General features: G+C 53.2%; 3 protein-coding genes across 4 annotated transcripts; all 3 read left to right on the forward strand.

The window, feature by feature from the left end:
• Positions 1–1,579: 1,579 nt before the first annotated feature.
• On the forward strand, positions 1,580–3,018 carry Nanos2 (nanos C2HC-type zinc finger 2). The gene has a single exon (NM_194064.2). The coding sequence runs from the start codon at positions 1,661–1,663 to the stop codon at positions 2,069–2,071; it is 411 nt and encodes a 136-aa protein (NP_918953.2). The 5' UTR covers positions 1,580–1,660; the 3' UTR covers positions 2,072–3,018.
• Positions 3,019–5,295: 2,277 nt separating this feature from the next.
• On the forward strand, positions 5,296–15,822 carry Mypop (Myb-related transcription factor, partner of profilin). 2 transcript variants are annotated; one of them, XM_006539819.4, is made up of 3 exons: positions 5,296–5,410; positions 6,038–6,676; positions 14,547–15,822. In XM_006539819.4, exons 2-3 carry the CDS (start codon positions 6,166–6,168, stop codon positions 15,215–15,217), a joined length of 1,182 nt encoding a protein of 393 aa, XP_006539882.1. In that variant the 5' UTR covers positions 5,296–5,410; positions 6,038–6,165; the 3' UTR covers positions 15,218–15,822. The 2 variants fall into 2 exon arrangements, with proteins under 2 accessions (XP_006539882.1, NP_663554.1); NM_145579.3 differs by having other exon boundaries at positions 5,301–5,410; positions 5,888–6,676.
• A 2,291-nt stretch (positions 15,823–18,113) lies between these two features.
• Irf2bp1 (interferon regulatory factor 2 binding protein 1) lies at positions 18,114–20,819 on the forward strand. The gene has a single exon (NM_178757.4). It carries the CDS (start codon positions 18,493–18,495, stop codon positions 20,245–20,247), a length of 1,755 nt encoding a protein of 584 aa, NP_848872.2. The 5' UTR covers positions 18,114–18,492; the 3' UTR covers positions 20,248–20,819.
• The last annotated feature ends 993 nt before the right edge of the window (positions 20,820–21,812 follow it).

The following is a 21,812-nucleotide window of genomic DNA, read 5'->3' on the forward strand; positions in this document are numbered from 1 at the left end:
AGGCAGGAGGATTTCTGAGTTCGAGGCCAGCCTGGTCTACAGAGTGAGTTCCAGGACAGCCAGGGCTACACAGAGAAACCCTGTCTCGAAAAAAAAAAAAAAAAAGGGGGGGGTAGCTGGTTAGGTAGCTCAGCGGGTAAGAGTACTAACTGTTCTTTCGAAGATCCTGAATTCAAATCCCAGCAACCACATGGTGGCTCACAACCATCTATAATGAGATCTGATGCCCTCTTCTAGTGTGTCTGAAGACAGCTACAGTGTACTTACATATAATAATTAAAAAAAAAAAAACCAGCTGCGTCCTGTCCTCTCTGGCCTATACTAGGACAGAATCTTAGGTGAGGCTAGCCTTGAACTTCTGATCCTTACTTTTCCACCTCCCGGGCGTGGGGATGACAGGCTTATGGTACCAGGCTCATGCAAACCACCGGGGGGTTCCAGCACGACAGGTAAGACCTCTACCATTGAGCTTCACGCCCAACTGCCCAACCCTGGGTGTTTGTTATCTCAGCTTTCTCAAGGCTGAAACATGACACAGAGCCAAAAGCTTCAGGTAAAGGAGGCTGAGGAGCCCTTAATGGAAGGATGGAGAGTCAGGGCCATGGGCTATGTAACAAGATGCAACCCTGTTTCAAAAAAACAAAACAAAAAAAAACTATACCAAACAACAACAAAACCCACATTGAGTCAGTGAGATGGCTCAGCTGGCAAAGTGCCCAGCACCAAGCCTGATGACCTGCCTTTTATCTGTGGAATCCACATGGGGGGAGGAGCTGCTGCCTCCAAGTTGCCCTCAGAAATCATGCAAGCTACTGCAGCATGTTTCCTCACCCCACTGTTAAGTAAATAAACAAAATTAAAAAAAAAAAAGAGCCGGGTGTGGTGGTGCATGCCTTTCTTTAATCCCAGTACTTAGGAGGCAGAGGCAGGTGGATTTCTGAGTTCGAGGCCAGCCTGGTCTACAGAGTGAGTTCCAAGACAACCAGGGCTATACAAAGAAACCCTGTCTCGAAAAACCAAAAACCAAAAACCAAAAAAAAAAAAAAAAAAAAAAATTGAGATGGACATGGTGGCGCACACCTTTAATCCCAACACCTGGGAGGCAGAGGCAGAGGCAGAGGCAGGTGGAATCTTGAGTTGGAGGCCAGCCCAGTCTACATAGTGAGTTCCAGAACAGCCAGCGATACATACTGACAACCCAGTCTCAGAAAACAAAACAAAACAAAACAAACAAGTTAAATCGTAAATTCTGGATGATTAAAAGAAAGGAGGGGGAAGTGAAGAGGGAGGGAGAGAGGAAGGAAGGGAAGGTCTGAGGGTGAGCAAGAGACACAGGCAAAGCCCTAAAGTGAAGAGAAGGGAAACAGAGGCCCATGGACTTGAAGGTCCCTCCCAGAAAATACACAGTGCTTTGGAGGAGGGGCAACCTGGGGAATAACCTGCTTCCAATCTCCCTGGGAGATTGGAGCCAGCCAAGGATCTTTAGTGGAAGTGGGCCCTTTAAATCTAAGCTCCACCTTTGCTTAGAATGGTCTCTAGGAGAGTATTTATAAGGGGGTGTGCCTCCTCTCTGCTCCACAAAACTCCTGCTCCTGCCCTCTGACCTCACAGCCCCTGCTCCCCAGTCCCTCTCCAGTGCCCACAGCCACATTTAAGTGCCATGGACCTACCGCCCTTTGACATGTGGAGAGACTACTTTAACCTGAGCCAGGTGGTGATGGATATAATTCAGAGCCGGAAGCAAAGACAGGAGGGTGAGGTAGCTGAGGAGCCCAACTCCAGGCCCCAGGAGAAGAGTGAGCAGGACCTGGAGGGCTACCCTGGATGTCTGCCTACCATATGCAACTTCTGCAAGCACAATGGGGAGTCTCGTCACGTCTACACCTCACACCAGCTGAAGACGCCTGAAGGGGTGGTTGTGTGTCCCATCCTGAGGCACTATGTGTGTCCTCTATGTGGAGCCACCGGCGACCAGGCTCATACACTCAAGTATTGTCCACTCAACAGCAGTCAGCAGTCTCTCTACCGACGCAGTGGGCGAAACTCAGCTGGTCGCAGAGTCAAGCGATAATTGAGACCCTGTGAGGTACCTGTCACCCACAACCCACACCCTCCTGCTTCTGACCCTAGTCCCCTCTGCTCTGCTCACCCAGCCCGCTGGAGGTCCCCCGATCTCAACGTTTTCTGTGCCTTCAGGATCCTGAAACACTGGGAAATGCTGGCAGCCCAGACTGTGTGTCTCAGACATTCCTGGTACTGTGAGAACCCTTCTCCATGGACCGTGTGAGTCTTGGTGGTTTCTTTTGGATTGTGAGGGCCTGGTGATGACTTCTCGGTTCCTCTCTAAAGATCCCTTGGGGGGGAGGGGTCCTTGGATTTGCTATCCTATAGAGTCAGTGTGCTCTGACAGGCCAGTCTTCAGAACCTGGGGACAGTGCCAGAGACTGATCCTGATCGTCACTGCCAAGAAGTGGATGTTGGTACTGACTATGAGACCATCCATCTATCTTCACCTTTTTTCAGCATCTGCAGACTCAAACTTCTCCATGGACCATTCACGTTCAGCTCCTTAGTTCCTTGAACATGGCCATGTCCATCAGGAATAAGAGGAAGGTTACAGGAACTAGAGGAGGGTTGGGACCCTCTGGGAAGGCTGCCAGACCTTTGTAACTTCAGACTGCCTCGGGTGAGCAGAAGCCCACAGATTTCACTTCATCACTAACCATGGTTCACTCTATTCCTGCCCCCAGCCCCACTCGTTGATGGATCCCTGACTCCCGGTGGGTGAGAGACATTCTCTCTCTTCTACCCATCCAATATAGTTGAGTGTGTTACGTCAGTGTGTGTCCCATGGTGAGAAGAGTCTGAGACCTCATGGGACTGATGACTGCTTAGGTTTTAATTTTAGGGGCAGAGAAGAATGCCAGTTGGGTTTTATGCTATCTAGGAGGTTGGCTTGGAAATGGGATGAGGGTGGAGGAGGGGTGTCTGCTGCTGAATAAAGCGTTGTTAGTCTACTGTCTTTGAATTCCATTGGCCAAGTTAGTGGGCGGGTGCCTTTGGGTGCTGGGAGAGAGAGCACAAGAGGGAACTGAAGGGCCGCCTAAAACCCTGGGAACCGTAAGAGGGGCAGGAGGGGGTCCAGAACTGCCGCCCAGACCTATCTCATATTGTCTTCCAACACAAGTCGTCTGACTGGGAACAGGTTCCCAAATAATTCTCAGCCTCCACCTAGACACTTTTAAAATTAAAAATAGAGGAAAAAAAAGTGTGGAAAGGCAAGTTGTGGGTGTATGCCTTTAATTCTAGCATTCGGGAGGCAGAGACAGGTAGATCTCTCTTATCAATTCAAGGCCAGCCTAGTCTACAGAGTTGCAGGACAGTCAGGGCTACACAGAGAAACCCTGTCTTAAAAAGAGGGAGGAGGGCTGGAGAGAGGGGGTACAACATCCAGACAATAGTCAAATAATTCAAGGGAGTCCACTTTCTACCACGTGGGGACTGAACTCAGGTCACAAGCTTAGTGGCAAGCGCCTTTCACCCATTGGGCCATCTCAACAGTCCCTTGAGTCCTCCCTCCCTCCCTCCCTTCTCTTTTTTTTCCTCTTTACCGGAGATTGAACCTAGGGCTCTATAGTTCTGGTCACCCATGGGTTCCCTTCCATCTTGTGAGACTAGGAACTACTAGGTCTGAGTTTTGATAGATTTTAAACTTTGGGCTCCCTATCACAAAACGGTTAGGGGAAAAAAAAGTATAAGCCAGCATCGGGGAGTAGCAGCACCCCTTTAATCCCAGAACTCCAGAGTCAGAAGCAGGTGGACCCAGCTGCAAGATCCTCTCAACCACGGCACCAGCACCCACATGCATATACATAATTAAAACCCAATCTTAGGCCGGTGGTAGTGTGGCTGGCCTTTAATAAGTCCCCAAACTCTTGAGGCAGGCCGATCTCAGTGATTTCGGGGTCATCCTCCACCACAGCGCTAGTTCCAGGACAATCAAGGTTACAAAAACAAACAAACAAAAAACCCCGTATCTCAAAAACAAAAAGGAACCAACCACACACACCCACACCAAAAAGAAAAAAAAAAGAAAAAGAAATTTTCTCCCTTTTATGTATATGAGTGTTTTGCCTGCTTGTATGTTTGTCCACCATGTCCATGCCTGGTGCCAGCAGAGGGCAACAGTGCTGGAGCTAAGGATGGTTATGAGCCCCCGCCTTTGGATACAGAGATCCTAACTCTGGTGTTCCCGGGAGAGATGGTAACTGCTGAGCTCCAGCCCTCCCTCTCTGCTTCGGGTCTTAATACAAATGTCATCTTTTCCTTATGTGTAATGTCCGCACATATCCTGTCTTTTTTCTAGCCTCGCTGGTGACTGCAGAGATACTGCTGCATGTTCAATGCCAGCTTGGGATACTTAGTAAGATGCCCTCAGAAACAATTTTTTGGTAGTGAACACAATTTGCCTTTTATATGGATATGTGAGAGCTTATGTGTAACTGTCGGAAAGATGAACGAAGCGCCGTTTACCCAATGACCTTGAAACTGCGGGCACTGAAAATTTTCACCCTGCCATCCGGCCATCCAGTTCATTCAAGTGGTGCTCTCGAATCACTCCTGCTCTGCGCTTTTCTAGGATCGCCATCCCCACCCTTCAAGAAATTCCTGCCTTTGAACTCCCTCTCCGAGCCATGACGTCAAATTGTGGACAGGGGGCCTCCCAGGCACCATTGGGAGGTTGCTGGGTTGCTATGGTTACCGCCTCTGCATGGGCGGGGAATATTTCCAGGTGCCCCGCCTCAGTCCGTAGGAGGTAGTTTCCGAGTGGTCCTGCGCAGAGGAGGGATTGGGCGTGGGCAAGGTTTCCTAACGCCCCCAGCCCCCACCCACGCAGTTGTCATGGAAATGAAGCTCTTCTCCCCTTTCTCAAAATAAGACTTTGCTTAGTAGGCTAAAGGACTACTCAAAGGGAAGAAACTCCGCTTGGTCCTAGCGCTCTCTTCAGCATCTCTCTCTCTACTGCGCCCGCACTGGGATTTAGTCCTGGGTACCATCGCAGGCAAGGTGCCAGTGACACGCATGCGCGCTGTAGGTTTGCACATGCGCAATTGAGCACCAGAGCCCAGGGAACCTACTTCAGCGCTAAATGTGCGGCTGCGCAGCTGTGTCCTTCTGGTAAAGCAAGGCGACGGGAAGTTCTGCGCTTGCGCAGTGCTGGGAGACACGGCTCAGAGAACGCAGCTCTGTCAGGGTATCTGGAGACCGCGTTCGCCCGGCGCGCATGCGTCTTGGCTCTCAATGCTACTGGGGGCGGGGCCCAGAGGGGGAGGGAGAAGTAGGGGGGGAGGGAAGAGGCCGCAGAAGCCGAAGCCCTGACCCACCGGCAGGCAGGGGCTGCGGCGGCACGGTGAGTGACCCGCGGCCCAACTGGGGTCCCCATCCTCTGTGCTCCATCACTCTTCCTGGAGTCCAAAAAAAGCCTCGGGGGTCCCCCCTCTTATCTCGGACCCCCGTTATCTCCACAACTCCCCTTCTTTCCCCAGCAATCCCAGCACCCCCATAATCCCTGCAGACCCTCAGCTTTAATATTTTGCCGTCTTAACTAGAAGGTTCCATTTCATCTTTATTCTTGGACATCCTCTCTCAGGGACCCTAGAACTGACACCCACTACCCTGGGAACCCCCAGCGCTCCTCTCTGATCTGGATGCCCCGTCTGCTGCATTGCCCAGTTGGCATCACTTCCCAGCATCATGCATGTTCGACCCCCTGGGCATCCCCGTTACTCTTGCCCTGTCCTGTTCTACTGCGCCCCCGTTCTCCTCTAACTCCTGCTGTGGCACCCTTTTCCCTTCCACTTTTGCTCATTTCCCTCCATCCTTCCAGACCGTCCGTCCCCCCAGTACCCATCAACTCCTCCGCGAGGCACTAGCGGCCGCGTGAAGCACAAGATGGGCACTGGGCGGGTGTCACCTACGAGGAAGCACCTTTGATTGCATTCAGCACCTCGCCGCTCCCATCACCACTTTTGCACAGGGGACCAGAGGAGCCCGTGTCGGGGCGACACGGGGACACCGAGCCACCGCCAGCGCTGTTCGCCCTTTGCCCGCAGAGCCGGCGCCCCCCATGCGCCAGGCAGCCGATCGGTGGCGTCTGGGGGCGCCATGGCCTCGGCGACCGCGGCGGCGGCGCCGGGCGAAGCGGAGGAGACCACCCGACTCCGCAAGCCGCGCTTCTCCTTCGAGGAGAACCAGATCCTGATCCGAGAGGTGCGCGCCCACTACCCTCAGCTCTACGGCGCGCAGAGCCGTCGGGTGAGCGTGGCCGAGCGGCGGCGAGTGTGGGACAGCATCGCCACCAAAATCAACGGCATCACCAGCTGGAAACGCACGGGCCAGGAGGTTCAGAAGCGTTGGAACGACTTCAAGCGCCGCACCAAGGAGAAGCTGGCCCGCGTGCCGCATTCCACGCAGGGCGCGGGGCCCGCCGCTGAGGACGCCTTCTCTGCGGAGGAGGAGACTATTTTCGCCATCCTGGGACCGGGTGTGGCGGGGCCGGGGGCTGGCTCTGGGGCTGAGGAGTCCCGGGCAGCCGCCTCTTCACAGCCGCAGGCTTCGACCGCTAGTACACAACGGTATGTGTTGTCAGAGGACCGCAGGCAGGATCGACGGGCAGGTGAGTCCCAAAGCCAGTTTCTTTAACAACTACCAGCACTCCTGAAGCCTACAGTGCGTTGTTCACGCCCAGATCGGTCAGGCGTGTTTACCACATTTTTGCTAAAAAGTAGGAGGTCAGTGCTGTCAGGCCCATTATGGAGCTGGGGCTTTAAGGTCAGAGAAAGGAAAGACTTAGATGTGGTGCCAACAGGCCTGTAATTCTCCTGCTTGGGAGTTGAAGGCAGAAGAAACGGGAGTTCAAGGCTAGCCTGTGCTACAGGAGGCTTGGCTTAAAAGGGTGAGGAAGGGCGGGCTGGGGATGTCCTGGTGGTTGAGTACTTCCCAGCTTTCAGGGGTTCCAGGGTCAGATTTTGACTGCATAGACCCATGTGGTAGCACATGATTTGGAGTCTCAACACCTGCGTTATCCTTAGGTGCATAGTGTGTTAGAGGCAAATCTGAGCTCTGTGAGAACCTGCCTTCCAAAAATAATAATGTAGAAAACAGAAAAGGAAGTGGATTGTCTCTGGTGGTTCTACAGCCACTTGGTGACCATCAGAGTCGTAGACGTGGAACCGGTCCTGGGATGCCTGGCTCAGCTGGAATTGGCGATTTCAGTAGGTGGGTGGGATTGGTCTTTCTTCCCAGCTACTGTGGAGGTCTGAGGTAGGAGAATCTGGGAGCCCAGGGCCTACCTTGGGCTGTATGCACTAAGTACCAGTGTCAGTCTTTTGGAGACCCTGCCGCAAACCAATGGAGAAAGGGCAGGTTAATAATGCTAGGTCACTGGGCCAGTGTGCCTGGGGCTCAAGGGTTTGTTCCAGGCCTGAAAGTAAATGGAGAGAGAGCTGGGGTGTGGGGAGAGTTCTGTGCAAGGCAGCGCCTAGAGGCAGAGTCCAGTCTGAGTGTTAGCCACATTATTGTCATCTCAGTAAATTCATGTATACTCACTTCTGAAAAGTAGGTTTTCCCCTAGGAGAGATCCTGCGAACACTGGGTGAAGTGACCCAGGCAAACTGCTTGCTCCAGCCTCTTGAGTGCATGGCTAGCTTAAGGAATGGTCACCAGTGGGCGGTCCATACTGCTTCACCACTGTAAACCAAGGCTTGGAGAAGTCTGGTGACTTCCTCAAGGTCATGCCGGCAGAGCTGCTGTGGAGACATCCCTCTCTTCAGCCTTCACTCTGGATTTCTTTGAGACAGGGTCTTACTATGTGCCCTAGGCTGGCTTTGAACCCACTGTGGAGGTGAGGATGACCTTGAACTTATAATCCTCCTACCTCCAACTCCCTAGTTTTGGCATTGCAAGAATGTTCTACCATGCCTGGTTTATGCAGCACTGGGGATAGAACCCAGAGCTTCCTGTATGCTAGGCAAGCCCTCTTCCCACTAAGCTATGGCGATTTTCTCCATAACTCTTCCCTTAGATGCCTGCCCTATGCTGACACAAGTCAGGGCTTGACACAGTTCTCTGGTGGAGAAAAGAGTGACTCAGCCAGGTAGTGGTGGCGCATGCCTTTAATCCCAGCACTCGGGAGGCAGAGGCAGGCAGATTTCTGAGTTCGAGGCCAGCCTGGTCTACAGAGTGAGTTCCAGGATGGCCAGGGCTACACAGAGAAACCAAGAGTGATTCAAGGACTCAAGGTAACAGGCCTAGGGTGGAGAACTCAGGGCCTGAGGGAGCCAGAAGGATATATATGACCCAGTCTTGGGGATGTGTAGAGGGCTGGCTTCTGGAAGGGGATGGTGTCAGAGCTGACACACACAGTATGGAGGAGGAAAGGCATGATGGCAGGAGACTCAAGGAAGTTTTGGTGAGGTTGGATTGGAACCAAAAGATTACAAGGAGGACTTTTAAAAATTATTTTAAGAAGTGATCAGAGAGATAAGCAGGAGCCAGACAAGTGTTGTATATTGGGTAAAGGTGAAAGGCTTAGTGTGTGTGAGCCTTGTGTGGTGGTACATGCCACTAGTGAGGTAGAGGCAAGATCAGGATCTCCCTAGGCCAGCCTGGGCTATATGAGAGCCAGTATCAAAAAATCTGGGTGCATGGAGAAGAAAGACATGCTCTGGGGAGGCACTGGGGGGGGGGGCATAGGCATGATTCCAACAGGTAGTCGTCGTCGTCTTTTTTTTTTTTTGTAAAGTCTGAAGGTTTTTTTTAAAGTATAGAATAGAGTTTATTCAGGGCATGGGGAAAGGAGTCAAGAGGGTAATGGAGGCAGAGAAAGGTAGAGAGAGAAAGATAGAAGAGTAGAAGAGGCCAGCCATGAGCACGTGGAGAAAGAGGGGGTAGGGAGCAGGAAAGCAAGAGAGGAACAAGAGAGCATGTCTGAAGTGTTTACTTACTCTGTGTGTGTGTGTGTGTGTGTGTGTGTGTGTGTGTGTGTGTGTGCGCGCGCACATGAGCATGGGATCATAAGGAAAGTTTCAGTCAGAAGTGTCTCCACCATGGGTTCTCAGGAACGAAGTCAGTTTATCAGGTTTCCACGGCAGCCATCTGTACATACTGAGCCACCTTAACTGGCCCCTTCCCTAGGGAGTTTATAGGATTCAGAAAGGTTCGTTTCCCTACCTGAAGTCACACAGCAAGCACACAGGGAGATGTTGAACAGAATCAGACGCCCAACTTCTACTTGACTTGCACTTGTTGCCCATTAACTGCCCGGTTAATGGGGAGGACAGAATGCAGTCAACGGTTAGGCTTGGAACGCACTCAGCAGGCGTGGAAACAGCCAGAAGCCCAACCTACATTCTCAATTTGATCTCTTTCTGTGAAACCAGAGCAGTAAGTTTGTTACTTGTTCATGTGTTGTGTGCATGTGTATAGGAACGCAGGCTTTCGTGCATGTGTGGGTGTGCAAGCACACTTGCTGGCAGCCCAAAGTCGCTGTTCAGAGTTGTTGGGAGCTGCTTAGTCTTACAGTCTTTTGAGGCAGGTTTGTTCAATCAAACCCAGAGCTCATTGATCTGGCTCCACCCCCAACCCCCACCCTCACCCCCAGTCAGCTTGCCGTGGGGATTTCCATATCTGCCTTCCAGGGCTGGAATTACAGGCTTGCTGCCATTCCTGCCTATCATATATGTGGCTTCAGCTCTGGCCCTCACGGTTCCATTGACTCACCCCCTGAACTCCAACTTGCTTACTTAGAAGTTGTTACGAAGTGTTTTAAAATGCTCGATCAATGTCTATTGAGGTCCTCTTCCTGGGGATGGATACGGAGATACAGTGGAGGACGAGACAAATTCCTTCCCCTTAGGGAGCTGATGTAGTTGGGGGATACATGCCACAAATAGTCAGCACACTACACATAATGTCATATAGATAATAACTATTAACAGGAGAAACAATGCCTACTGAAAGGCACCAGGCAGGGGCAGCTCACACTGAAAGCGTAGTGCTCATGAGGTTGGAGAAAGAAGCTCTTGAGTCTGAGGCTAGCCCGGAATGCATAGAGAGCCCCTGTGCCTAGAGTAGTTAAGAGTGATAATGTTTTGTACAGTGAGGATAGTCAGGGAGGGCTTTCCTGGAGGTGGTGAATTCAAGCTGCAGCTTACATTCACAGGTTGAGCCTAGTGGATATCTGAGGGGAGCCCGAGTGTGGCAGTTAGAGAGAACCACACAGTAAAGGCTCTGAGGCAAGCGTGTCCCCAACCACCTGGTCTCTCTGTGTAGGCCTGGCTGTCCTGGAACTCACTATGTAAACCAGGCTGGCCTTGAACTCGCAGAGATCCACTGCCTCTGACTCTTGAGTGCTGAGATTAAAAGCCTGTACCATAGCACCCAGCCTACCTGACCACTTAATCCTGAGTCAGACTTACAAAGCGGAAGTTGTTGTCATCAAAGGAGAGGAGCGGCTGGCTTGCATCTTTGCTGGCACTGGGAACTGAACTAAGGGTCACTTATTTCTGACATAATATTTAAAGGATATGACAGCCACACACGGTGGAGGCAGATGTAAAGAAACCACCCCAAGTCTGAGGCTGGCTGTCCTACATAGTGAGTTCTAGGCCAGCCAGAGCTACGCAGCAGAACCCTGTCCCCCCAACACAAGACACCTCCCCAACCAAAAAAGCTAAGGGTGGCCATAAACACCTTTAATCTTCACTTGGGAGGCAGAGGCAGGTGGATCTCTGCACTCTGGTTTACACAGCGAGTTCCAAGACAGCCAGGGCTACAGAAAAACCCTGTCTTAAACAACAACAAAGGATCCCCCAAAATGGAGGGGAAAAAAACACCTATGATGTGGCTTAGTGGGTAAAGGTGCTTGCTACCAAGCCTGATAATTTGAGGTCAAACGCTGGGACTGACATGGTGGACAGAGAAACACGGTGTCCTGTGACCACTACATGCACAACACAGCATGTGTATCTGAACACCCCCCTAAATACAAATAGATTTTTAAAAACTTAAAAAAAAAAAAAAAAAAAGGAAAAAAGGCCTAGGCCAATAGCTTAGTGGTAGAGCCCCTGCCTAGAATCCCCTAGTGAGGGGCTGGGGGCGTGGCTCAGTGGTAGAGCCCCTGCCTAGAATCCCCCAGTGAGGAGCTGGGGGCGTGGCTCAGTGGTAGAGCCCCTGCCTAGAATCCCCCAGTGAGGGGCTGGGGGCGTGGCTCAGTGGTAGAGCCCCTGCCTAGAATCCCCCAGTGAGGGGCTGGGGGCGTGGCTCAGTGGTAGAGCCCCTGCCTAGAATCCCCCAATGAGGGGCTGGGGGCGTGGCTCAGTGGTAGAGCCCCTGCCTAGAATCCCCCAATGAGGGGCTGGGGGCGTGGCTCAGTGGAGAACCTACCTATGTATAAGGCCTGGAGTCCCATCCCTGGACTGGGAAAACAGCAGGTAGCACGACGACTCCTTAGGTGGTAGAGCTTACCTAGAATAATTAGACAGAAAGACATGGGTTGCATGCCCAGGAGAAATGAGTTCTCAGAGAAACCACTTAGGGTTGAAACCAGAGCCAAGAAAAGGACTGGCAGCCACTTTAGATAATAGCCAGGACATTTCTCCTTGAGGAGGAAGCTCTATAGCCTCCAGGTACCCCAGACACCACACCAGTTGCCCTATAATCCTAGGCAGTCACTGACTTACTGTCTGCCTCTACAGATCATCCTGGTCAAGATACCTTGTATAAGTGGAAGCAGACAGCAGGCAGTCATCTGTGTCATTGTGGCTTTCTGAAGTGTTAATGTAACCACACAACGCTGGGGAAGGACTGAGAGTGTGCTGGGTGAGGCTGGAGGGAGAAGCACCTAGAGTGGATGTTGGATTTATTTATGTTTATGTGGGATTGCATCTGTTTGGGGATAGTGTCTTAAGAAAAAAGTGCCAGGTGTGGAGGTACAGGGCTGTGATCTCAGCTACTAAGGAGGCTGGAGTAGCAGAGTTGGGAGTTCAAGGCCAGCCTGGACAGTTTAGCAAATGCCTGTCTCAGCAAGCAGGGGAGCTGGAGAGATGGCTCAGCAGTTAAGAGCATGTACTGAGTTGGGCAGTGATAGTGCACACTTCTAATCCCAGCACTCAGGAGGAGGATCTCGGCGAGTCTGAGGTCAGCCTCGTCTACAAAGAGTGTCCAGGGGCTGGTGAGATGGCTCAGTGGGTAAGAGCACCCGACTGCTCTTTGAAGGTCCGAAGTTCAAATCCCAGCAACCACATGGTGGCTCACAACCCCCCGTAATGAGATCTGATGCCCTCTTCTGGAGTGTCTGAAGACAGCTACAGTGTACTTACATATAATAAATAAATAAATCTTTTAAAAAAATAAATAAAATAAAAGTCCCCTAGTCTTGCAGGTTTAAAAAAAAAAAGTGTCCAGGACATCCAGGGCTTTTATTATACAGAGAAGCCCTGTCTCAAAACAATAACAACAAAAATAAAATAAATAAATAGACTGGGGGGTAGAGAGAGAGAGAGAGAGAGAGCGCTCAGTTAGTAACATGCTGGCCACACACGTAGGAAGTCCTGAATTCAACCCAAGAACCCAGCCAGGCTCACAATCCTGGTGTAGTTCACATGGATGAAATCCCAGCACTGAAAGAGTGGAGACAAGAAGCCCCTGGGGCACACTGGCCAGGCAGCCAAACCAAATCAGCAAACTCCTGGTCAGGAGTTGTTCAAAACTAAGTTGGGACAGTTCACATACACATGCATGTACATACCCTCCCTACATATACATATACATATACATATACATATACATGCACGCACAGAGAATACTACTAAGAAAGGGTACACTTAATGGTAGATACATACATAACCCGAATGAATCTTTGGTCCAACTCCAGGATAGGAAAAGAATGAGGGATGATGGAGTTTTATTTCAGCCCCAGCACCTGGACGATGGAGCTGCCATCTTCTGAGGCAGGGGTGGATGACGAACTCCGTTCAGTAGTGAGTTTGAGGTGTCTAGACAAAGCACAGATTGTGAGCACTGCCCCCTAGAGATGCCTAAGAGCCGCTGGAACTCAGGAGCGAGGTTCAGCTCACCCAGAACACCGTCTCTCAGCAGACACTTTAAGCCCCAAGAGTGTGAAGGGCGCCTGAGATTGTGACGACCCAGCAGGCTGGGATAGAACTAGGAAATCCTGCCATCCTGGCTGGAAAGAGCATGCAAGAGTTAGGACCAGTGTACCAGCCACTCTGCCTCTTTCAATGGACTCCAACTGAGTCCATGCGGGAGTGTCCAGATGGTTCTGCGCTTTACGGAGCCCACAAAGCCTCTTACTACCATGGGGTCTGTCAGACTTGTAAGGCTTTTGTCCACTAAAGCTGGCCACCAAGTTGCTCAGTCGGTAAGTCACCAGGGTTCATGCCTCACACTGGGCGCCATGCATAACCATGAGGACTTTCTCTGCTTGTCCCAGATTTGAATACTGACACACAGTCTTAGATTTATTTATAATAGCATTAGGCCTCAGCTTACTCTTGTTCCCAACCAGGTCTTACAACCTACATTCTGCCACGTGGCTTGTTACCTCGAAGTCTCACAGCCTGGCCCTGATTCTCCCACGCCTGACTGTTTTCCCAGAATTCCTATCTCTGCCAGATGTCCCGCCTCTTCTCCCCTCCTTTGCTGTAAGCCCTTAGTTTTTTTCTTAAACCAATAGGAAGGTGAGAGAGGGAGAGCTTACAAAATAGGATGCAGGTGATGAGCAATTAGACAGGATGTCGGGCCTGTAAATCAGATGCCCGCCTGGTACAGATATCAGCAGATGAATAGTACACCACCAGTCTTTACACAGTGCATAAAAGGATCACCCCCAACACAGTTTAATGCATCCGCTCCTCGGCATTCAAAGACTGACTTCATGAGCGTTCCCTGGCATGTTCTATCTAGGTGGTATTACTAGTGTGTTCCTTTTTGAGATATGGTCTTGCTTTATAGCCTAGGTTCGCCTGCAGCTCCAGAATACAAGTATTTCAAACAAATGCCTCGATAGTGGCCTAGCGTGTGTGTCTGTGTGTGTGTGTGTGTGTGTGTGTGTGTGTGTGTGTTTCTGATGTGGGAGAGGTCTTAAAGTGTTTTTATTCCTTCTTTTTGATATGGTCTAATGTAGTCAAAGCTGGCCTTTAATCTGGGTATATAGTGGATGTAGGCCTTAAATTTCTCAAACCTCCTGCCTTGGCTTCCTAAGTACTAGGGTGCCAGCATGCCTGGAGGGTGGTGTTCTTAGAAAGCCTAAATCAAGCCAGGCATGGTAGTGCCACCTGTAATACCTGCACTTAGGAATTGGAAGCAGGAGAATCCGGAGTTGCAGGCTAGCCTGTATCACCTAGAGAGACCCTGTTTCCTTGAAGAAGGAGAGACTGAGAGACTGTACTAGGGATAGGAAGCCAAAACAGGAAATGAAGACTTGCAGGCCCTTTGTGACTTAACCAAGGTCTCTATCTTTACAGATACACCAGCCCAGAGCAAGGGAGGCTCCAGCAGCCCAGAGTCCTGGGCCCGGCCCTCTTGCAATCCCCAAGAAGCCAAGGAGCGTGAGTCCACGTCCCCTGCAGCCATGCAGCCTGTCCAGCTGCCCCGCCTGGCCTTGTCTCCACCGCTCCCTGCCCCTCCACCACCACCCACGGCGCTGGCCCAAGTGGCACCCTCATCTCCTAGCCCAACTCCTCCTCGGCCCACCTCAGCCCCAGAACAGTCCCTGGACTTCCTGCGGGCTCAGCAGGAGACTGCCAATGCTATCAGGGAGCTGGCTGGCACCCTTCGGCAGGGACTGGCCAAACTGAGCGAGGCCCTCAGTGCCCTGTTACCCCTTTTGCCGGGAACCCCAGCTGACCCGCTGCCCCCGCCCCCACCGCCACCTCCGCCCCCACCTCCCAAACCAGTCCTGCCACCCTCTGCCCCCAAGGTGGAGCTCGCCCCAGAGCCTGTGTCTGTGGTAGCTGCTGTTGTGGATGGGGCTGTAGTGGCAGCGAGGGGAGTGATCATCTCCCCCAGGAGCGAGGAAGGGGTGCCCAAACCACTACCCCCAGCCCCACCACTTCCCCTCCACGACTCACCCCCACACAAAAGGAGGAAAGGTTTCCCTACACGAAAGAGGCGGGGCCGCTGGAAGTCTCCGTGAAATCTACCCTTGTCCAAGCTCCTGCCTGCAACCCCTCTCCCTGCTTGGCGCAGGCGCAGTCGAGGAGGAAGATGCTCTTTGCCTATCCCAGCTGCACCCTGGCTTCCTGCTCTAGGGGCGTGAGCACCCCACTTCCTGTGCTAGTTAGTGCCTGATTCTCTGGGCGAGTCCCCGGGTGGACTCCCTCAGCCCCTTTCTCTGGTACAGTGGTGTCCGCCTGACTGCCTCCTGTAACCCCAACTTCTAAGCCATCAATTTTATGTTACTATATTGCCCTTTGTGGGGTGGGAGGGGGACCTCCTGGCTCTGCGACATGCTCCTTTGCCTAATAGTTACTGTTCATGACTTAAAGAGAAGCAACGTGTGGGGACCTCCCTACTCCCCCAGCCCAGACTTCTTCGGAAGGGTTGGCAGTTGCTAGACAAATCAGAATATAGAAGGCAGAGGACTCCGAGGAGGAGGCAGAATTCTGACTGGGGGAGGTATAGGTTGGGTCCTTTGCCTCTCATTGCTGCGAGGTGTGTCTGACCTCCGGAGCTCAGCCCCTCCCTTCCTTTCTCCTCAGTGCTGACAAGATGTCAATAAACTTATTTTCATACAATTAACTTGAGGCTCTGAGACAGGCCTTGGGAGTCCAGCACTTAGGGACTGCTCCACCCCGCCCCAGAGGACATGCCTCCTGAACTTGAGGCAGGTGATTGCCCCTCTAAAAGCCTTAACTAACCCTGGTGCAGAAGCACACACTTGAAGGTTGCAACAAACAGAGTTTATCTAGGTCTGTTAAGAGCAGTTCAATAAAGTAATTGGGTAGTTAACTCAGGCAAGGACAGAGACGGGGCAGAACGAAAAATAGGCTTTTACAGCCTTAAAGAGCCTATCAAGGGATCATGGCTCATACTTGCCATTCCTGTACTAGGGAGGCTTGCTGTGAGTTCAAGGCTAACCTGTGCTTCAGAGACCTATCGTTAGAAAAAGGAAAAATAAATAAAGCCAGGCATGGTTAATGTATTTTTGAAATCTCAGCCCCCAGGAGGTTAAGGAAGGAGGACCCAGAGCTCAGGCCAGCCAGCCTGGACCACCTAGTGAGGCCCAGTTTCAAAATTAAAAATACAGGCTGGTAGTACATCTCAGCACTAGAGCACTTAGCATAAGGCCCTGGATTCCATCCCAGTACCACGTATAAGCAGGAGAAAGTAAATAAACAGTAGTACAGGAAACCTATGGTTGTGAACATAGTATCTCCCAGGAAACGATAAAAATAGGCAATTTGTTTAAGGGAGAAGTGTTAAAACAGTAATGCAGGTGGTAGTTAAATTGTAACGCTGAAATAGAAAGCCAGGGCTGCTGTGACTACTCTGGGGTGGGGGTGAGAAAACCACCAAGCCTCCACTAAGTGCAAACCTGGAAGAACGCAAAGAAGACACTGGGGGGGGGGGGGGGAATTGAGACCACCAGCGGGGATCCAGGCCAAGTGAGGGGAAAGGGCTGATGTGAGCTAGGTCCTGGAGACATATGTCGCTTCTCCTAGCTCCCCCCACCCCCCCAAAAAAGCTAAAAACATGGGGTGCCCACAGCCGATTGGGCCCACCAGGCCATTAAGCACTTGGAGGTTTGGGGTTGCCCTTCCCAGCAATCTCCTCTTGGCTTCCTCATTCCAAATATAAGAGTAATAAGAGCCCCCTAACCTGGGGGGTGGGGGTGGAGGGAGAGGGCGAAATTCCCTGCTAGCAAGGGGGGGGGGCAAGAATCGGGAAGGCCTTCCCCCCCCAAGCTTCCAAGCAGAGGAAGTACGTCAGTGCGTCCATCTCGCAGAGCATTTTGGGAATTGTAGTGAAATTGGAGGTGTACCGAGAAGCCAACTCTGTAACCCTTTAGAGACCAAATACGTGCACAGCTGGAGCAGAATTGGCAGGCTCAGAGAACGTTCTTTAGCAGATGAGGAAACTAAGGCAGCCGCCTGGCTCGGAAGCCTACAGTCTTATCATCCTGTAGCCTCTGGGCCGCCCTTGAGGCTAGTACCTAAGACACTGGGAAGGACAAACTGCCAAGTAGACACTACTCTCCAAGAGTTGCCTGAAACCATCCCCTTGAAACCGTCCAATCAGAGCCTCTCCGCCCCAATTCCCCCAAAGCTGCTGCCTTTCTAACCGGTTATTGGCCCTTCTTGAAGGGGCGGGATTCTAAGAGAGGGCAAGACTCTTCTAGAACTGCTCAGCAAATCAGAGCAGAAACTGCTTTCCGGCTTCTGGGTATGGTGTCGGGACTGTAAACCCACAAGGAGGCTGAAGCAGGGAGATTGCAGCAAGTTTGAGGCCAGCCTAGACTACATAGGCTAGCCTTCTAGGCCAACCTGAGCTAAAGAATAAATCTAAGTCTTAAGAAAGAAAGAGGGGGGGCTGGTGAGATGGCTCAGTGGGTAAGAGCACCCGACTGCTCTTCCGAAGGTCAGGAGTTCAAATCCCAGCAACCACATGGTGGCTCACAACCATCCGTAACGAGATCTGACTCCCTCTTCTGGAGTGTCTGAGGACAGCTGCAGTGTACTTACATATAATAAATAAATAAATAAATAAATCTAAAAAAAAAAAAAAAAGATTGTTTAAAAAAAAAAAAAAGAAAGAAAGAGGGGGCGGGGAAAGGGGGGAAATTGCATCCACAGCAACTTGGCCACCCGAGCATTTATGAAACCATTACCCACTCCATGGACCCTGTGTGCGAACCCCAGCTTCCTGGCGAGGCACAGTGAAAATTAAGCACCCAGACCAGCGCGCGCCCTCTTTTCCCGCCACTGCTTTCTACCCAGTCCCCTTTAAGAAGCAGCCCCGACGGGACTACATTTCCCAGAAGGCTTTGCCCGCGCGTTATGTAACTTTCCCTGCGAAGCGGCCTCTGGGGCAGAAGAAGGAGGTGGAGGCGACGGCGGCCGTTGCAGCGGCGTCGGCGGCGCGAGCGGAGCGGCGGGAGCCTGGGGCGGCGGCGCCCGAGGCCCATCGAGGAGCTGGAGCTGTGCATCGCGGCTCACGGCGCGGACCGGACGGGGGCGCCGACGTGCGTGCTCGTGGCTTGCCTTTTCCACCGGAGGCGGGAGTGAGAGAGAGAGGAAAAAAAAGGCTGAGGGCCCAGGGGGCGGGGAAGGGGGGCCGGGCCTGAATCCGGCGGGGAGGCCGAGCCCGAGGCCGGATTGAGCGGCTCGCGCGCCCGTCCCGGGGCACGGCGGAGCGAACGTGGGCGGCGGGTGCACAGCAGGGGCACCTGGCGGCGTTCCGGGGGGCGCCATGGCGTCCGTGCAAGCGTCCCGCCGCCAGTGGTGCTACCTGTGCGACCTGCCCAAGATGCCGTGGGCCATGGTGTGGGACTTCAGCGAGGCTGTGTGCCGCGGGTGCGTGAATTTCGAGGGCGCGGACCGCATCGAGCTGCTCATCGACGCCGCCCGCCAGCTCAAGCGCAGCCACGTGCTCCCCGAGGGCCGCTCGCCCGGACCCCCGGCTCTCAAGCACCCGACTTCCAAGGACCTAGCCTCCACGGGCTCCCAGGGCTCCCAGTTGCCACCCCCGCAGGCCCAGGCGCAGCCATCGGGGACCGGCGGTAGCGTCTCAGGCCCGGACCGCTATGACAGGGCTACTTCATCCAGCCGCCTGGCGCTGCCTTCGCCGGCTTTGGAGTACACCCTGGGGTCCCGCTTGGCCAACGGGCTGGGCCGCGAGGAGGCCGTGGCGGAAGGGGCACGCAGGGCTTTGCTTGGCTCCATCCCCAGCTTGATGCCCCCCGGGCTGCTGGCAGCTGCAGTGTCTGGCCTTGGAGGCCGAGCTCTGACGCTGGCACCTGGCTTAAGCCCCGCTCGTCCACTTTTCGGCTCCGATTTCGAGAAGGAGAAGCAGCAGAGGAATGCGGACTGCTTGGCAGAACTGAACGAGGCCATGCGGGGCCGGGCGGAGGAGTGGCATGGGCGTCCCAAGGCTGTAAGGGAACAGCTACTGGCTCTGTCCGCCTGTGCCCCTTTCAATGTTCGATTCAAGAAGGACCACGGGCTGGTGGGACGGGTGTTCGCCTTTGATGCCACTGCCCGCCCTCCGGGCTATGAGTTCGAGCTGAAGCTCTTCACCGAATACCCCTGTGGTTCTGGCAATGTTTACGCGGGGGTCCTTGCAGTGGCTCGCCAGATGTTTCATGATGCTCTTCGAGAGCCAGGGAAGGCCCTGGCCTCATCGGGCTTCAAGTACCTCGAGTATGAACGGCGCCATGGTTCAGGGGAATGGCGCCAGTTAGGAGAGCTGCTTACGGATGGGGTCCGCAGCTTCCGAGAGCCTGCTCCTGCGGAGGCCCTGCCCCAGCAGTACCCAGAACCGGCCCCTGCTGCTCTGTGTGGCCCACCTCCAAGAGCCCCATCCCGAAACCTGGCGCCCACTCCACGCCGTCGCAAAGCATCCCCTGAGCCCGAGGGCGAGACAGCTGGGAAGATGACCACGGAGGAGCAGCAACAGCGGCACTGGGTGGCGCCAGGCGGTCCATACTCTTCAGAGACCCCTGGTGTGCCCTCACCTATTGCTGCCCTCAAGAATGTGGCCGAGGCTCTGGGCCACTCACCCAAGGACCCTGGTGGGGGTGGAGGCTCTGTCCGCGCAGGGGGTGCTAGCCCCGCGGCTTCCTCCACAACCCAACCACCGGCCCAGCATCGTTTGGTGGCACGCAATGGAGAGGCAGAAGTCAGCCCCACTGCCGGGGCTGAAGCTGTCAGCGGGGGTGGTAGCGGCACAGGGGCGACCCCTGGAGCCCCCTTGTGCTGTACCCTGTGCAGAGAAAGGCTGGAAGACACCCACTTCGTGCAGTGTCCCTCGGTACCCGGACACAAGTTCTGCTTTCCTTGCTCCCGAGAGTTTATCAAGGCACAGGGCCCAGCCGGAGAGGTGTACTGCCCCAGTGGAGACAAATGTCCACTGGTGGGTTCCTCTGTCCCCTGGGCCTTCATGCAGGGCGAGATCGCTACTATTCTTGCTGGTGACATCAAGGTCAAGAAAGAAAGAGACCCCTAGGCTGCCACTGCCAGGCTTCTTTCCCCTCCCCCTTAACCATCACCGCATCTGCGGATAAATTATTCCCTACCGCACCCAACCCTGTACCACCCTAACCTATGTATATACCCTTTCCTCTGCCCAGATGGGTCCCCTGGGGTAGATACATTGTGGGTGGGGGGAGAGAGCTTGTGGCTCCTGTCAGAGAGGGTGTTTGGGGTTCCTGGGCCCCTCCTTTCTTTTTCCTTTCTTGGCTTGGCTTTCCTGCTGTTGGTAGTTGGGTGAGAGGTACCCCGCGTGTCCTTGAGAAGGGACCTCCTGAGAACTCGCTCTTTATAAACGAAGCAAAAGCATTTTATTGTTCCCCCTCTCCCACCCTTTTCCTCCTTCAATAAACTGAGAGATGGGTTGTTCTTTTTCCCCCTTCTTGTTCCCTTTAGTTTTTATGAGATGCTGCGCCCCCTTCGGGATTGGACTTGTCCTGCGCGCAAGAGGACTTCTGCGTTGTGACCACTAGGTGGTGCCTTTTGTCCAGTGGGCTGCTGTTTGTAGTAGTGTACATTTGCTGTGCTCTAATTAAAGGTGTAGTCGAGGCCGGTTTTGCAGACGATGGTACTGAGATTCTGACAGGGCTTGGCTCCTGCACGGCGATCACAAACTTGAGAGTAGGTTTGCACTACAGCTGGCCCTCTGAATGCAGAGACATCAGAGGAGGGAAAAGAAGTAGGAAGTGTTCTAGAGGTAGTTTACTTGGAGATATTTCTAGGGGCACTGTCCATGGAAAGAGTGAGTTGAACCTTCCTGGGTAAATGTATATGGGAGCAGGATGGTACCTTCTTGCTTCATATAGTGCCCAAGAGATGGACACACCTGAGAAACCTGAACTGGGCTCACGCCCTTCATCTGGGGACAGTGGCTATCACCCTAAAACACTTAGGAGCTAAGTAAAAGGCTCCCGCCCACCGCGGCTGCTTCTGATGTGTGTGCGGCCTTGTCCCGCACCTGTCCTGGGTGACTGATCATTAACCAGGATTTCCTGCCCGCTGGCGTCATGGGGGTGGGGTCTGGGGCCTAGGCAGACTATGGCAAAACAGGGGTTAAAAGGAGGGGGTGGCCCCAGCAGTCACATCCTGGCCCCCACTTGAGACCCTGACATGGAGATTCCGGGAAGGGATACAATGGTAAGCCAACGAGACAGTGTCCAGTGAGAACCAGCGACCCAAGGGTGTCCCTGATCTCCTCTCCAGGTGTCTCCTCACTGCCTTGTGCCCCTCATTCACCTGAAGACAGACATGGCCCCAGCTCTCTGCAGGATCTTGAGTAATGTTTCCCCCACCCCAGTAGGGAGCACATACCTGCTCAGGCAACCCAACCCAAGCACCAGCCTAGGCTCAGGGCAGGGCTGGGAAAACTATCCCTGATTAAATACGCCAGGTGATAAACAGGAGCAGGGGTGGTGCTGGAGAGAGCACCCCTCCCTCAGAGGACTCCCTGTTTGATCCAGGGCTGCAGACCCAAGCACCCTCTCTTCCCCCTCCCCCTAAATCCTCAGGACTAGAGGCCTCCTCACACCTGGCCACCTTGCT

Source organism: Mus musculus, chromosome 7 (assembly GCF_000001635.26).
Source record: "Mus musculus strain C57BL/6J chromosome 7, GRCm38.p6 C57BL/6J".
Classification (NCBI taxonomy): Eukaryota; Metazoa; Chordata; class Mammalia; order Rodentia; family Muridae; genus Mus; species Mus musculus.

Excerpts from the sequence above, each read along its gene's own strand:
- Irf2bp1 (NM_178757.4), top strand. The coding sequence starts at position 18,493 with ATGGCGTCCGTGCAAGCGTCCCGCCGCCAGTGGTGCTACCTGTGCGAC.
- Nanos2 (NM_194064.2), top strand. The coding sequence starts at position 1,661 with ATGGACCTACCGCCCTTTGACATGTGGAGAGACTACTTTAACCTGAGC.
- Mypop (XM_006539819.4), top strand. The coding sequence starts at position 6,166 with ATGGCCTCGGCGACCGCGGCGGCGGCGCCGGGCGAAGCGGAGGAGACC. Across the intron at positions 6,677-14,546 it reads CAGGCAGGATCGACGGGCAG|ATACACCAGCCCAGAGCAAG; the intron begins GTGAGTCCCAAA and ends CTATCTTTACAG.